Source organism: Corvus cornix, chromosome 3, assembly GCF_000738735.6.
Source record: "Corvus cornix cornix isolate S_Up_H32 chromosome 3, ASM73873v5, whole genome shotgun sequence".
NCBI classification, from domain to species: domain Eukaryota; kingdom Metazoa; phylum Chordata; class Aves; order Passeriformes; family Corvidae; genus Corvus; species Corvus cornix.
The window spans coordinates 95,281,257-95,298,478 of record NC_047056.1 but is presented as its reverse complement, the minus strand read 5'-3'; the positions used below and the strand labels follow the sequence as shown (position 1 = coordinate 95,298,478).

At 41.9% G+C, this 17,222-nt stretch overlaps 1 protein-coding gene and 1 long non-coding RNA gene across 2 annotated transcripts; one reads left to right on the top strand and one right to left on the bottom strand.

Annotated features, from left to right (window-relative positions):
• Window positions 1-906: 906 nt before the first annotated feature.
• On the top strand, window positions 907-14,666 carry ALKAL2 (ALK and LTK ligand 2). Its single transcript, XM_039567897.1, has 6 exons — window positions 907-1,178; window positions 2,065-2,389; window positions 4,782-4,835; window positions 4,945-5,025; window positions 7,421-7,487; window positions 13,995-14,666. Exons 2-5 carry the CDS (start codon window positions 2,131-2,133, stop codon window positions 7,483-7,485), a joined length of 459 nt encoding a protein of 152 aa, XP_039423831.1. The 5' UTR covers window positions 907-1,178; window positions 2,065-2,130; the 3' UTR covers window positions 7,486-7,487; window positions 13,995-14,666.
• LOC109145515 lies at window positions 9,805-13,995 on the bottom strand. The gene is made up of 2 exons (XR_002046913.3): window positions 11,000-13,995; window positions 9,805-10,488 (listed from the first exon to the last, which is right to left on the bottom strand). It is a non-coding gene; the product is annotated as an uncharacterized LOC109145515 (long non-coding RNA).
• Window positions 14,667-17,222: the final 2,556 nt, after the last annotated feature.

The window sequence follows — 17,222 nt, the reverse complement described above, 5'->3', positions numbered from 1 at the left end:
CGACACGGGAGCAGCTCCGCGCGTGCCCGCCGCCGCTGCCGAGGGACAGGTTCATGCACACAGGCACAGTAAACACGGAGAGTTCCGCCGGGTCGGGTTTCAGCCTCCCGCTGCCGCGCCCCGAGGGGCTGCGCAGGGTGGGCGGCAGCCTGTGTGTGCTCTGGGGAAGGGCTCTCGTAGGAGGGGGGTCGGCGCTCCCCGCAGACTGCCCCGCGCCGCCGGTGCCCTTCGGTCGGGCTGTCACCTCTGCCGAGAGGCCGGCAGCTGCCGGAGCGGACAGGGCGCTCCCGGCGGTATCACTGCCTTCGTCGTCCTCCTCCTCTTCCTCCTCCTCCTCCTCTCCCGGCCCCGCCGGGAGCCCAGGAAGCCGCCTCGCCACCCGGGACCGCCTGTGCCAAGAATCGGCGAAGAGGCGGCACGCCCGCTCCTTCTCTCTGGCCCAGACCCACTCCAGCCGCCCTCTCCGCGGGCTTCCGGCCGGCGGGAGCAGAAATAGCCTTCCCCTTCCCCGGCAGCTCGCCCCCGCCCCAACACCTCCCTTTCCCCGCCGCAGCCGGGCCCGGAGTTCCCGGTAAACAGGCGGCTTCCCCGCCTGCCCCCCGCGGGGCTGCAGCCACGGGCCGGGGACCCGCCTGACGAGAGCTGTGCCAGGGACATCAATATTTCAGTGACTCCTCAGCGCGGTTCTAGTTAAAGGCTCAGGCGATGCGCCACCCCCGTCCCCATCTTCCCGCCGCCGCCCCCTCCCACTCCAAACACACACACTTGGGACCGTCTCCTTACGTCGGAGAGCAGCGAAGGAGTGACTGAGCCCTGCCCGGGAAAACCGAGCAGGGGGAGGGACGGGGGGAACCGGGGCGGGAGGGGAGAGAGGGCGGGAAGGGGGGGCTTGTGCAAGCAGCGACGCTCCCGAGGTTGCCAAGTGGACTTTTATTGTTTTCCACCCACTTCCAAGTCGATACTATCTGCCGTCTCATGTCCATCCTATAGCCTATATAAGCGGCTGCGCTGGGGCTGACGGCGATGGAGTAGTTTGTGGATACGGCGGGAGCGCAGGGACGGGAGGGGGCGGGCGGGCCAGTCGCGGAATACTCGACTCCCTGCCGTTCGCTGGCTGCTGCCGTCCGGGGAGCGGCTCCCGGGGGGAAGACACCTCGGCTTCTGGGACGGAGACACAGGTAAAGCAGCCGGCGAGCACCAGCAACCTCCTTCCCCTCCGGCCTCCCTCCCCACGCCCCCATCCCTCCCGCCCCGCCGGGCCGAAGCGCTGCGTGCGGTGGGACGGGTGACAGCCTGCGGGCGGGAGCGGCCGCCGCCGGACCCCGCCAGAGTTGGCAGAGCAGAGCCGCCTCCCGGAGCGGCTGTGTGTGAGGGGCGGTCAGCCGTCCGAAGGCGAGCGGCTCCAGGCACGATGCTGGCCGCCGCTCCGGGCTGCTCCTGCGGGGAAGGGGAGTGGGGAAAGGGACGGAAAAAACGGGAGACTGGCGGTGCTGTTCCCTGCCCCGGCCGGTTGCCCTCCAGCCGTGCACCTCCCGTCCCGCCGCTCCTGCCCGCAGCCCGGGCGCTGAGCCCCGCAACGAGGGTGGAGACCCGCTCGGTGCGCAGCTGCCGCGGCTCTCCCGCAGAAACTTCGGGGAAAGTTGTCGCCCCTCGCCTCTGCTGCTTCTGCTCCGCTCCGTGGCCGGGCGGGGAGAGGCGGGGCGGAACGCCCGTCCCCGCCGGGGATCTGCTCCGCCGGGGCACCCCCAGCCTGGCCCCGCTCCGGGGCTGCGCCCCCGCCCTCCCTCGGGGCCCGGCGCGGGCTGCGGGGAGGCCGTGCAGGCGCTACCCGCGGCGCTGGGACGGCTCTGCCCGCGGGGCGGGCGCTGCGGGGCGCGGGGGCAGCGGCGGGGCCCGCGGACCCCCCGCCCCGTCCCGCTCCGCCAGCCCCCGGCAGCCCGGGCGGTCTGTGCCCCCGCCTTGTGTAACCTGCGAAGCGGTCGCCGCTCTTTCCTCCGCCAGTGTTTCCCATTTCATCCCCACGAGTCTCCCCACCTTCGACCCACCCCCAATTTTCTCTTCCAGTGAAACAGGAAGACCTCCCATAGCAGCAGATCCTTCCTCTTAACGCACTCTTCAGGTCGGACTGCAATGAGTGGACTGAGGTCTTCTGGGCTGCTGGGGCTGGTACTCTTAATGCTCTCAGCAGGATACTGCAAAGAGAAAACGGACTCCGCAGATTTGAAGGACAAGCAAAGTCTCTTGAATCTCATCATGGAGATCATTCAGGAACTGAAAACGTACCACCTGGAGAAGGACAGTGGGATGCAGTACTTCTCCAAGCATGACTATAACTTGGATCGAAGGCAAGTGGCTGACTATGGAGGATACCAGGATGAACAGAGAGTTGGTAAGTCATAGTCCATTTTTTTCCCTATGATGCCTCGGTGAATGAGATAACAGGTTACTAATTTTGTATTAAGAATTCACCACTCAAAATACTTGCAGATTCCCTTTAGTATCAGAAGCAGACACAGATGGCAAATTTGGGATAGAAAACCTCCATTCACTTCTCACAGTCTTTTACTCTCTGGATAATGTACTCAACTGAAAGTCAACTTCCTGTGGTTTTGAACAAAACCTATTAATAAGGGAAAAGACTGAAATGGGCTGAGATCAAAGAAACAAGGGATAAAAACGCTTTTTCCTGGAAGGTTACCACTTATTATCGTGCTTGGTTTAAGTGTTTCTTGGAAATGACCCTAGCGAGATTCTCCTGCAGGATTGTGGTATGTCCTAAAACCTTACATATAGTCTTCTCTGCAGCTCAGTTTCACTGAACTGTTCACCCTGCTTGTTAGTTCCTTTTGTACCGAGAGAAGTACACCTTGAAATACTAGGGAACTGAGACAGTACTCGTCTGTCACTCTGACCAGTTTGGGACACTCCTGCAGTCATCCTTCTGCTCATTTGACTAGCTGTTCTCTAACCTCCAGTGAAAGCACAGGTTTGTTCATGAGATGTTCAGGATTGCATAGAGCAGTCCAGAAATACACATGGTGATGGATAGTTACTGCTTAGTTTGGTGCTGTACTTCTGTGCATCCAGTTGAAACTAGATTTAGTTTCTCCTGCTGCCGTGTCTAATTTAGTGTTCCCTGTCACTCCCAAGCCCCTACAGCGTTACTGCTGCTCATCTGACCCCTCCAACTGAAAGTGACTTTCTGAATATTTTCCAGCAAATGTCTACTCACCTTTTCCCAAAATTGCTTTCATTTTGATAGTATGCTATTTATTTTGTCTTTATTGATCTCATAAAGCTTCATTATACTTTTTCATCATTCTCATTCATACTCAAGTATCTTCACAAGTTTGCATTTATTGGTGGTTGTCATGAAAATATTGCTTCTCCGTTTGGATGATTAATGAATGTACAGAAGACAACAATTTTGTTCTACTTAAGGTCAACACAGGAGAGAACATTTTGTTCTACAAATGTTGAAAAGTCAAAGAGGCCAGACTAAGCAGGGAACCATGATCTGCACAACTCTAAATCTCATCTTGGAATGTGGGCGTAGTTTTTGGTCACCCTGCTGGTGCAAAACATCTGGCTTGTGTGGAAAAGTTGTCTATGAAATTAATAATCCTGCTTCATAGCAGATTATTTGGTAGTGTTGTTATTGATTCTGAAGCGATTTTTCGTTCTGGTATTATAATGGAGTTTTTCCAGAAACTCTGAAAAGGAACTACTAGTTAGAGTCTTTCATTTTGGTTTTTGCATCACTTTCCTAGAGAGCCTGTCCCATGGGAAATTTCTGAGTGAAGCATGTGTGTTTTTAATGCTCTTCATGACATAATTAGGTCAAATAGGATAAGGTCAATTTTACTTACACTGACTAAAGTTAGAAGTAAATGAAGAATGACTTTCGAGAAGTGTCTAAATTCACAAGTGGATCAGATCTGGATGGAAATGCTCTCTGCTCTATATCTGATAAAGAGGTGCCAGGGGAACGAAAAAGGCTGCTCACACATTTATGGTCAAGTAAATAAAGCTAGTGTATCATACACAATCAGCACTAAGCTATCAGCATAGTGTTTGTAACGGAAAGCAATCAAAGATAGTTGTAAATCAGGAAGTCACAAGCAGGGGTTAGGGCTAAAATGGATTTCAGTAAACCAGTTTCATTTTGCCATCTGCTGAACACACAACACAAAGCGGTAAACCACAAACATAGGGAGCCAGAAGAGAGCAATTTGCTTGGAATCATTTCCTGTGAATTTTATTTACTGCTAAAGGGGGGAGGTGGGGGGGAAGATTCCTGTAAGTAGATCAATCCAGTTTCATGATTAGAGCAGAACAGTGCTTCTGCAAACATACCTGGCACAGAATAGTGGATACATTTGCATAAGAGAATTAGAAGACACAACCCCAAACTTGAATATATCTTTGGGTCTTTACCACTCTTGTAATATGAAATAATTTAAACCTAGGTAAACTTGATAATGTAGTTCATAGAGGACTAAAATCTGACTCTTAGTTAATAACCATCGTCATAAGTGATCTCTCACCCAACAGGCACTGTTTCATCAGCACTGTGTTTCACAGAGCATTTTACAGGGTCTCCCTATGTAAAGCAAATTCTTGCAATTTAGCCTACTGTATGCGAAGGGCTTTTGCCCTCTGTGCACCTGTCAAGACATAGTGGTGATGTTTTCTGGACAGAGTATTCCCTGTCCTCATACTGTACTTGGCAAGCATAGTTCCAGTGCAGTAGAGTAACTATTCTTTTTTCTGTCCCACAGAAATAGTTCCCAGAGATCTGAGGATGAAAGACAAGTTCTTGAAGCATTTAACGGGTATGTTTGAGTTTTGCATTGGTATCCATATTTCACATACATACCGTAAGCTGCACTACTCTACCTGTGAGCTGTGCTGATTCATAATTTATTTTTCTTTATATTTCAGGTCCACTTTACTTTAGCCCAAAATGTAGCAAACACTTTCATCGGCTTTATCACAATACAAGGGACTGCACCATCCCAGCATGTAAGTAACAAAAGCACAGACTTCCCTAAAACAAGGGGAAACTCTAAAATTTATTAGCTCTATCAAGTATCAGTAGTGATACAATCTCAGAATACATTCCCTGCAAAGAAAAATTTGGAGTGCTCTGAAATGTACTAAGTATCCTCTACAGCATTGCTAGAACAGCATCAGCATTACAGAGAGGAAAATGGAAATAAAACTTTCTCACTGCAACTACACTATGTAGAATGGCTCTAAACACTGCATCCTTAGGTACTGATGTATTTGCCTCATGGGTTCCAAACCAAGGGTTTGCTTCGTACAGGAACATAACTCCCCTCACAAATATCTCATATTTAGTTTCTAGTGCTGTAAATTCAAGATAGGATCACAAATCCAGGTGGGGTTATTTAGTTTTCATTGATTATTTATGTAGGACACATTTTATAGACATTTTATATTCTGACTATTCAGCTACCAATCTACCAGTGATGTTGATAGTGAATCTTTGCAACACTTGTCTTCAGTGAATTACAAAAGTATAACTTCATAAGGCTTAGAAAAAACAGAAAAGTGCTGATGGACACAACTAAGCAAATGCAGCTTATGATACCTCATCACGGTTGGCAGCATAGAGAATTAAATAAAAATCAAACATTGACATTTATTAGTAAGTAGATGTGACTCCAGATTCACACTGAGGAGGACCTGTTGAGTAAGCAGATGCTATTTTAGCATAGCCTTTTCAGAATGGAAGCACACTTTATTTTACTTGTCTGAGGTCAACCAGTTGGGTCAGTAGCAGAGCTGGGAATAGAAACAAGAGTTACAGATTCCAAGTTTCAAGTATTAATAAATATTTCAGCCCAGTGCATGTTAAAGGCATATTTGGTAAGAATTGTGGACATTTTCTCTGTTTGTAAGGCTTCAGATTAGGAATTCCTTGGAAAGACAAGGATTTCTAGATGAGAGGTAGCCAGATCACGTTCTGTTTACATGGGTGGAGATGTAAGTTGTTCATAATTTGTCTGTTCTGAACAAGCAACAGTCATATTACCTTTTTCATAAGGATCACAACACAAACATCGTTTGGCTCAGCACGAACAAGTACTCCAAGCTGTGAAGCTAAAGACTAGTTGGCCTTAAAGGCTCTAAATTAGCCTTTTCCTTCTGCCAGGTGACATATCCACCAACATAATGTCTGGATAATGGAGGATAATTTGTATGAGTGGCAGTTACAGCATAACTATGCTGTGAGTTGGGGATCGCTAACATTTCATCTCTAGAAAACATTAAATGTAGTTACTCATTAATGAAATAATACCTAAAAAAAATCAACATCAGTTACTGGACTGGATTGACTAGCATCTCTTTAAAGTAACTTCCTTCTAGGAAAATGAGATGAACAGCTTGCTTTAATTCTTCATGCACAGGATGATGTTACTTTTTGATAATATCCTTACTTCAAATTATAGTGTTCCTTCTGTGTAGAAATCTGAAGGCCAAACAGCAAAGAAACTAAAAGTGTCAGTGATGCTGCAGCATGGTGGTAGCCAGTACAAAAGCACTGTGTTGGCATACTTTGTAGCACTTTGTACAGTGTGGCAGCATTGGCACCTGAAAAATAATTTACTTTTCTATCTGTCCATAACCAACTTTCACAATATTTGCTTTCAGTTTTTCATGTAAATGAAAAAAACCCCTTTTGATTAATTTCTTTAGTTTTGCATTGCTTCTGTCTCCTACTATGAATGCACCAAAAAGTTGAAGGTACCTAAAATAGGAACAACTAACAATAGGACTACAGTGGAAAAAACAATTTTACTAGTTTTAAGATAAAACTTCATACTCTTATGAATGTTTATGATGTGGTCATCCACTTGGGCTGGACTTAACATTTGTATGACTAGAAGATGTTACTTGTCTAATTTAACAGCTTTCCCAGGAAAAAATCTATTGGAGAGTGGCATTACTTAATATTAAGTTGACAGACTAGCTCATTGAGGGCTGGATTTCAAAGGTGGCTGAGCACTATTTATTCTTTCTCTAATATGGAAATACTACAGTCACATGTTTAGATCCCACACAGAAGCAGAGGCACAGATGTATAAATTTTATACACGCATACATACACTTGGACAGACTCCAAGCACATTCATGCTGTTTGTTTACAGATAGAACATGTGCAGAACTCAGTTGCATAGTTAAACGTGCCATTAAACACGGCTTTCAGTTATTACACAATTTTTACGCGCTCCTTTTTTAAGTCAAAGGAGTTGATTTTTATTCTGTTGCAAACTAAGGTATTCGTTGAACTTCACTATGACACTAATTTGCACACTGATACCAATTTTGATTTTTAAAGGCAAAGTTGATTTCTCTGGTAATCTAGTCATGCTCTTTTTTTTTCATACAGACTATAAAAGATGTGCCAGGCTTCTTACTCGATTGGCAGTAAGCCCTATGTGCATGGAAGGATAAAGGTAAGCTTTTTTTTAGCAGAAATGACATTCCACTGCATAGCAAAGCAGTGGATGTTGTATTTCATACATGAAAATTCATGGGAGTATAATAACAACTGTCCTGTAGATAAGGTATTCCCCTCCCAGAGGAGTTGAAGTAACTGGCTTAATCTGGCAAATTTTGGCATTAAGGAAAGGGTACCCCCTACTGGAAGTCATTACATAAATGTCCATGTGCATAATCTGTGAATTATTTATAGCAGCATACACTTAGCAGATAGTGCATTTGTTGCTACAGAACAAAACACAACAGCTGTGGCTTATTTTTCAAGAGTTTACTCAGTACACAATTGCCTGTATCGGCAGCAGCAGCCGCCCTTTTATGTGTGCAGCTGTAGATCGGTGCTGTAGTCAATAGTATGAGTTAATGTATACACAGCTATACACATGAGAGCTTTATAAATGTAGATAGGTCACAGGTGCTTTTATAGTAATTCAATTAAAATATATTGATAGGAGCATTGATAAACTAACTTCAGGCTATTTGGATTTTTTGGGATTTCCTTGTGTACACCTCTCATGTCTATCGGTTCATTGCCTCCTGTTTTGCCTAGATGTGCCTCTATTTCCCACAAATACTCGGGAAATTTCATCACCCACCAAAATAAAAACAAAAGCCAATCAACCGAACCAAAAAGTACTCCCAAACTATCTGTATTTTTAGAGAACTGTAACATAAGAGTACAGAAGGAGTAATTTAAATTCTGTCCTCAGCCTTTACCTGAGACCAAATGTGATCTTGGACAGAGGGAGAACTAATAACCATGTAGATTGGTCAGTAACAAATGCTCTCAAACCAAGATGCTTTAACTCTGGGACAAAATACACATCTTGTGGAAAGAATCAGTGACAAAAAGTAATAAATATTAAGCATTTTATATATTTTTTTTAAAGTATTGACACTGTTTTGCACTTCACTCTCAGAAGCAAGCTGGGGAAATAGGATCAAGATAAATGTAAAAGTGACTGGAAAAAGATATATAAGTTGTTAGTACTTCATTGTCAAAACTGGAAAAATGTTATTGAGCAGTGTCACACAGCTTCATTATGGGTTTGATATTGTTCAATATTTTCATTAATAACTTGGGTGACAGAATACTGTATTTATGTATTTCAGTATTATATGAGAAGCAACTATGATACAGTACAACCTTGAAATTAAAAATAATCTTGGAAAATAGGCCAAATAGTCTAAAACCAGGATAACAGATAAAGAGCAGAATTATGAAGTCACGTAGGATTATTCAACTGCAGAAATACACGGAATTTGGTGCATAGTTAAATAGTGCTGTCGAAAACATGGAGGATGACGTGGACCACAAACTAAGGAAGTCAGCAGTGTTACACCTGAAGAAAGTCAAACAATACTGGAATTTATAAATAGAATAATTGTTTATGAAATTCCCGACATAATTACTGTTACTGGAATACTATATTTAATTAAGGGTACCACACTTGAAGACGTGTGGGTTCTTCTTGTAAGAGTCCAAGGAAGAGCAACATGAATGACCAAAGGCCTAGAAAACTCGGCATACAAGAACAGTTACAGGAATTAGGATTATTTAATCTAAAGAAAACACGACTGCAGGAAAACATGATGGAGCTGTTCAATTTAATGAATGACTTGCTACAAGTCATTCTCTCTATCCAGTCTGGATAAATGAGACACAATTTGTTTAACTTTGCAAATAGGTGAATAATGTTATTACCAATATCAATAAGCAGATACATCAGAGTATGAAATTCTTTTCTCCCTTTCTTTAGAAAATTTTATCTGTATCTTAACAACCTGTCCTGTAAACACGAATTTGTAATATGAAGGAATAGCAACTAAAGTAGTTCACATCTCAAGCTGGGAGTCTATTTAAAAATGTCCATCTCTCAAACAACACTTTTGCTCAACTAGCAGGCATGTTTCAATGCTAGCAGCAACTCTCCTCTTATTCACACAGACACAAATCTGTAGTGGTAGACTCCTTAAGCAGCCTCAGTTAGCAGAAAGGAAGACTGTCCTCTACTACACACATCTGGAGATGCACAGGTGTCTCCATAAGATTAAGCCTCTTTTCTCCTCAAAGCTTTTCCACTGCATCAGTTCAATTTGTGTGAAACAAATTAGGTTTCCTGTTTTGTTCAGTATCTGATTCTTGCTTCATTTCAGACTTCTAAGTGGGCTGGGCTATAGATGGACTGTTACTTTGGCAGACTGGTAGTTCTGGTGGATTTTTCAGATCTGTGGACATCTACCCATTTTTAGACATCAATTTGGAGAGAAGAAGAAATGATAAATTTATTTTTATTTGTACTTAAAATGCATTTTGGACAAGCACAGCTTTAAAGCACACAAGACATTGAAACTCAGAGCTAAGATCAAACAAGAAAATAATATGTGAAAACAGAAATTAGACATCTGTTACTGTCACAACACACACCTAAATGGGCACATGTGCATTTATGGTACAACGTGTCTTATGGAGCCGTCACTTTTTCTCATTTATTCTATACATGTGTAACTGAGCTCCATCTTCTCTTTTTTTTAGAGCGTATGTTCCCTTTCTGCCTGTCCTACAGACATGAGCAATGCAGGGACCCAGTAACAGCCCTTCAACTTGTTGAGATTGCATGAGTGAAGCCAGAGCAGCAGATTTCTATTATCACATCTCTCAGTAGACCATTTTTTTTTCCAGTCAGCCACCCAGGCTGTATTCCCTGGCTGTCACCAGCACCATCTCTGATTAATTTTATTCTGTAACCCTTCTCATGGTCAACACAGCTATGCTGGAGTCCTGTCCTTGATGCTCCTTTTTTTTTTTGTTCTGGTCTTCAGCCTCATTCTTCTGCCAGCTTCCCATATTCCATGCTTGCTTTGTTCCACTCCATGCAGATACATCCCACAACTGTTACATTGTCCATATCTACAGTAGGTAAGAGATGCCAGGAACACAATTCCCAAAGTCTTCACCTAAATAAAGTTCACAATTCAGATCATGAGCATTTCTTGTGACAGACGGTGATGAATCTGAAAATCCCTTTGACAGCATTTGTCACAGCCACTTTGGCTAAAATCATACAGATTTTACTGCTTTTGTTTGAAAACCGCAGGTGCTACTGTTGGTGCCCTCCCTTTTCCATTACCTGTTCTTTATGTGTTTGCTAGACACCAGCACTGATCTCATAACTTATGTTGAAAACTCCTTGTACTGTGAGGAGTAGTTCAGGGACTAAGGACTGCATTATCACATAATATTACATACTTCTGTTTTGAAGATTTCCCCTAATTTCTGTACTGACAACTATTAATGGGGTTTTTAAAACTTTTTTAAAGCATCTACACTTTTTTCAAATAAACAAAGTAAAACTAATTACATACTTTTACACTAATAAATACAAGACTGGTGCAAGTAGTTGGAGTCTCAGGCTAAGCAGAGAAAATGAGACTTACATACTATAAAAAGTATATTAAAGAAACCTACCAGTTGCTTGTTTCCTTAAGATGCAGATACACATACAGGTCAAATATTCTTTGCAAAATTCCTAATAAGCTTAAAACTGACGTTTCCTTTGGAACTCAGAAAAATCTGTGTAAACTCCTCAAGATGCATTGACCATACTAGTTATATGTGACAAATGCTGAAAATACAAGATAAAGTTGGAAACTTAAAATACATGAAGAAAAAAACTGAAATACCCCACTAAATATACCATTCCTTTACACCATATTATATATCCATTTTTTCAAATTATTCTTAAACCACAGTATTTGGGCACTTGAATTTTGCTTCAAGTGTTTTTAGCAATGGAAACAACAGCCCTTAATTGCATTTTCCCTTAGACTGGTGCTTATTCAGAGTAACATTGAGTGCATTCAAGAAATATCAGACACTTGAATTCCATAAAAGTGAAGGTGAAATTAAGATGAGGGGGTTGTGTATTATTCAGTGAAGGTCTTTTTTTTCTAGAAAGTATAGCGTGATCTGTCTTACACAGCTGCTCAGGCAATGTTCAATCACCTCTTCTTGGTGCCAGGAAGTGGTTCCCAAGTTAATTAATTTAAGACTTTTATCAGAACTACTACTTTGAGTTAAAAAGGCAGTCAGTGTATATGGTTACTAGTGTGGCATTGTCCAGGTTTATTATGTCCAGCATAGTTTTCCTTGCTGTGGGATGTCTGTGGCTAGCAACAGATGGGACATTAAGAGCTTCATAATCTTCAATGCATGGATCTCTCTGTGATAACATTACAGCAGAATTTCACCTGGGTGTGTACACTTGGGAAAAGAATTTTTTTATGTAAGCATGGGAAGTTTCTGCCACAAAAGTCCTACTGGCACAGTATTTAAAGTTTATATTGATATTTAAACCACTAAGTTCTTCTCATATAGATTAGCTTTTTCCTAGAATCAAATTTGGAAAGCTGTAGTATGCCTTTACAATAGCTTTCATTTGTGCTTTTAAAAATTAGCGCAATTGGTTGGGGAGTTGTATAATTACCTATGTTCTCAATAGAGGCTGTAGTCAAATTGCATTCAGGATCTCCACTAAGACTATCCGTCATCCTTCAGCTAAGTTCCAGCCCAATTTTCTTAGACTGATGGATATTACAGACTATATGAAATAAAAACTTTTTTTAAAAAGTACAACAGATTTATGAGTACTAAAAATCTGGAGTCTATTCAAGGGTTTCTGAAAACATCAGGGGTTTAGAAAACTATAAGTTAGCTGATACAAAACTGTAAGTTACCCATACAAAAGCAGATGTAGATGAGATGACAAATGAGCATCCACAGTTTTTCACCCCCAGCGAGCTGCATATTCCCGTTAGTAATGAAAAAACTTTTTATTACATTTTCACTGTTTAACTTGTAAATTGTACCACACACTGATCAAACCAAAAGCACGTTACTTTCTTCTAAACATCACTTTTTAGCATCATAGCTTAAATAGAGTACAGTAGGAGCATACATACAGAAAATAAGCCACATGAAAATGCAAGACAAGGAAAATTTACATCAGTTTCTCCTCTAAGGAAGGATATTAAAAAAAAATAAAAGTAATTGTCCTATCTGCAAAGCCAGAAAAAAACCCTAGATTACATTAAGCTTTTCTGTAACATTATTACATTTCCTAATAGCTTTCAAAAATTGCAAAACTAAATGTTTAAATACTACTAACAAGTATTTCTGTATGCACCAATAGCTTGATTTTCAATGGATTATGTCAAGTCCAACTGACTTTGCATACAAATTATTCTATTACAAATTACACTTAAGCAGTAGAAAATGTAGAGAAACTCAGAGTATCAGAGAATTCACACTGATCATGGGAAAGACAGTTACCTATGTTCAGACAGAAAATATGAAAGCTTAACTGTGAAAAATATCATCATCAGAATTCTAGTATCAGAGTACCAGTGGTTTTTATCTCTCCCATGAATTTTTGATGGCTGTAAGACACCAAAGCTTCAGCTGAATCTGTTTGCATGTAAGAGTCTTTCAGCTGTGGAGTTCCTGCTGACTAAAAAGACATTGTACAGTTTTTACTTCTAAAAAAGAACAATAACAGGCATAGAAACACATGACACTGGGTAGACAGACTTGCAGAATTCAGTGCTCACCTGTCTAGAAGAGGACAGACTTCTAGATAGGTGTGTATGCAGTTACACTACATTTTCTTGTAAGCTTTAAAGGTGTGAGGGAGTAGGGTTTTGAAAACCTTCACCATTCAACCTTTAAATCAACATTTCCAGAATAGAGACAAAATACCTACATAAGCAGTGTGGAAACCTGTAATTTTGTGTCTGTGATTTTGATATCCGTGTCATATGCATGGTTGTGATTTCATTCCAAGAAACTATTTTGGGAAGACTTGATAGAACAGGCAGTGAATTTAACCACTGCAGCTCCTGCTTAGTTTGTGGTGGCTCAGTGTTGGCATGTTCCAGGGGCTATATTTATACAACCAAATCTTAAAAATTTACTTCTATTTGTTTCTTGTTTATATGAATCCAAGTTTCTTCACAAATGGGCCCAATGAAACATCAGATCCTTCCTAAATTCTTCAAACTGGGCACCCCATCAGCAGCTCCTGACACCAAGGCATTTGGACAGCATTTTGCATTTTGTTAATGCTATTCCTGAGGTTTATTCACTTTTTTGACTTCACAGATGTAGTCATTGGAACAGGCCAGACTTAACTACGAACACATTTTGAATAGATAGAACTGGATTTTCCTAGTCTGTCTACCAAACATGAACCATCAAAAAAAGTGATGCTTTCCAGAATTTCAGCCTTGATTAACAGTCAGGCTGATATGAACTGAGCTAAATCTGAAATTCACTACTGAAAAAGTTATTACTGATTTCTCCAGTTTCATTTACTATTTTCACTATGATAAACACGTTCTCAAACGTATATATATGAGTATAAAAATGATGAAAGGCAATTTTCTTTTCTCTTTTAATCCACCAGATGTTATTGCCGTGACAAGAAACACCAAGAACCAAGAGAAGTGCCTTGGAAACCAACAGGGAAATAGAACTTACTACCTTTTAGTGAACTCCATTGTGGACAAGAGATTTATTTTTGCAGATTGACAGACTACTTCCCATAACTCTTTTAACATGCGTTTTGTATGTCATCAACAGTTTGCAGATTGACATTCTTTACAGTAGCATAACCGCCAGTAGTACTTAATGCTCCATACTTAAAAACACACTACAATTGATGTGTAATGCTGCCAAAAATAATGTAAACACAAATATTTCACCAAGAAAATTCATGTTCTATTGCTTAATTCTACAGTTTTAAGGAATGTTTGTTTGTATATCTAGAACTACTAAAGATCTGCTCCACAGTAGTTGTGGTCACTTGATATCCTTCATGCTTATGCAATTTTTTAAAAGTTTGGTTAAAACAAACTTGCATTGGGGTCACATTGTACCCTGGAGTACAAATTGCATGACAAACAGGAACGTAATTCCAAGTAGACATACTTTTTGGGACAGTGGAGCATGGATTTTGTACACAAACACAAGCTGCCATTAATTTACTTTATATAATAAATGTATGAAACATTCCAGCAAACGTGCAATATGTAAATACTGTAAATAACAAGCGTAAGTAATAAAGTGTTTGGTATTATGTTGTTCTCAGTTTGCTTTCTGTTCACTGAATCCAGGTAAACAAACTACCTTCTGGTAGCTACCATCATTTATCCACACGTAAAACTCTTTCCACTAAGAGTTCACAAGTGTAAGAAGGAAAGGTGTACTCACCTCAGAGTTCAGTAATCTGGACACCCTGGATTTGTGAGGATGGACAGATCTGTACGTTTCAAACCCAAAAAATGCCCAAGACCACAAGGCTGCTCCAGTTCTCTACAGCATTATAAAATGGAATATTTTTTTAAGACTAACAGTTGTTCTGGGGTTTTTGTTTTTTGGGAGGGGCTTTTTGCTTTTTTAATAATCTGTAGTCTAATCACGATACTGCAAGTCAGAAATATAGTCAGAAAATGTCCAGTAAATAATTTTAGTATTGTAGAATTTTTAAGGAGTTAGTGAACACTTACTCCAGAAGCGTTGACACACATTTCCCTTTCTTTTTTAAATCTGAAATTAAATCCAGTTGCCACAGTAAAATTACTCAAAAAGGAAGAAAATTTTTATGTGCAATCTGCAAATGCATGTACTGGGTTTGCATGGCCAGGTTTTGGTAGCAGGGGCGCTACAGGGGTGGCTTCTGTAAGCAGCTACCAGAAGCTTCCTCCATGTCCAGCAGAGCCAATGCCGGACAGCTCCAGGATGGTCCTGCTGGGCCAATCAGAAGTGGTGGTAACACCTATGGGATAACAGAAGGGAAAAGCTATTGCACAGCTGTAATTGCAGCCTGACAAGAAAAGGGTGAGAACATCTGAGAGGAACAACTGCAGACACCAAAGTCAGTGCAGGACGACCATGAGGATACAGAGATCCACCTGCAGCTCATGGAGGAGACCCACCCTGACTGAGCAGGTGGATGCCTGAGAGGAGGCTGTGACCCCATGGGAGGCCCAGGCTGGAGCAGGCTCCTGGCAGGGACCTGCAGACCTGTGGAGAGAGGAGCCCACACTGGAGCAGGTTTGCTGGAGGGACCTTGTGAGCCTGTGGGGGACCCACACTGGAGTAGGCTGTGCCTGAAGAAAGGCACCCAATAGAAGAGTGACCCATGCTGCAGCAGTTTGGGGAGGACTGTTGCCTGTAGGATGGACTACAGAACTGTCTCTTGTGGGACGGACCCCACACTGGAGCAGGGGAAGGACTCCTCTCCCTGAGTAGTGGCAGAAACAACCTGTGATGAACTGACCATAAACCCCCATTCCCATCTCCCTGTGCTGCTGGGGGAGGAGGTAGAGCTGGGAAGGAGGGGTGGGGGGGAAAATGTATGAAGGTCTTACTTTACTTTCATCATCCTGCTCTGAATGTGTTAGTAAAAAATTTGTTTAATATCCCCAAATTGAATCTGTTTTGCCCATGATGGCATTTGATGAATGATCTCTCCCAGTTCTTATCTCTGCTCATGAACCCTTCGTTGTATTTTCTCTCCCCTGTCCAGTTGCAGAGGGGAGCAAGAGAGAGTTTGGGGGGTGCCTGGCATCCAGCCAGGGTCACCCCACTACAATGAACCACAGCTACTTTTATCTGAATGCTGGCATTCATAGTTTCCATTCTATCCTCAATTTGAACCACAAAATGTAAAACCAAAACCAAACACAACCATCCGCACCCTTAGAACTACTGGAGCTGAGATTCTGAAAACTGACACTTCAGAGCCTTCAGCATCCAACTGTTTAGAAGAAAAGAGAAAACGGCAGAAGTACAAAATCCCATCCTGGAACATAGCTGTATTTAGCAGGGGAGAAGTACATATTTTTATTTGCTTTCAATGATGACTGAATGCTGAAGTTCCACATCTCAATGGATGTAATACATGCCTGCAGAAAACTTGGTTGTTAAAGGAATCAACTTCTACGGGATTCACTAAAGCTGCTCATCTACATGAGGGTAAACATGTGGGTGGAACTCTGCTTCACTGTGGTTCCACTGACCAGATCACAGCCCAATACTTAACATGGGAGTTTAAAATATTGTAAAGCTTTCTTTTTCTAGTAGGATACCCAAAATCTGGCTGAAGAAAAACCTTCTAGAAAATTTCCTTGTAAAAGGGAAATACCAACTTATTTAATGATTTAAGCAATTAATATAAATAAACCCATATAAGTTTTCTCTAGATTTAGCAGAAGTCAGCATGCTCTGACAAAATACACTTATACTATAGCAGGTTTTTTTTTTTTTTTTTTTTTAGTCTTAACTTTACTACCTAAAATATAACAAGCTGTGGGGGTGGGGAGGGAGATAGAAGTTGGTTCTTTTTTCATTCAAAATTACATTTTTCATGAGTGGTATTTTGGATGTGTGAGCGTTAGTCATCTGTATGATACATGATTTGTATTCACTGTTTCTCTTTGAACCCAAATAATGGTTCTGTGCAACTGTCCTTCCCGAAGGCAATCCCTGTTCTGTATTCTGGGCTTCAACAAATTTGTATAAAATACCATAGTGCTCCCTCCCCTCTTCCATAAAAAACTACTAATTATAAAAATAAATCAACCAGCTTATTCCTCCGAGTAGAGGTGGTGAATTCTTTAGTCAATAGATT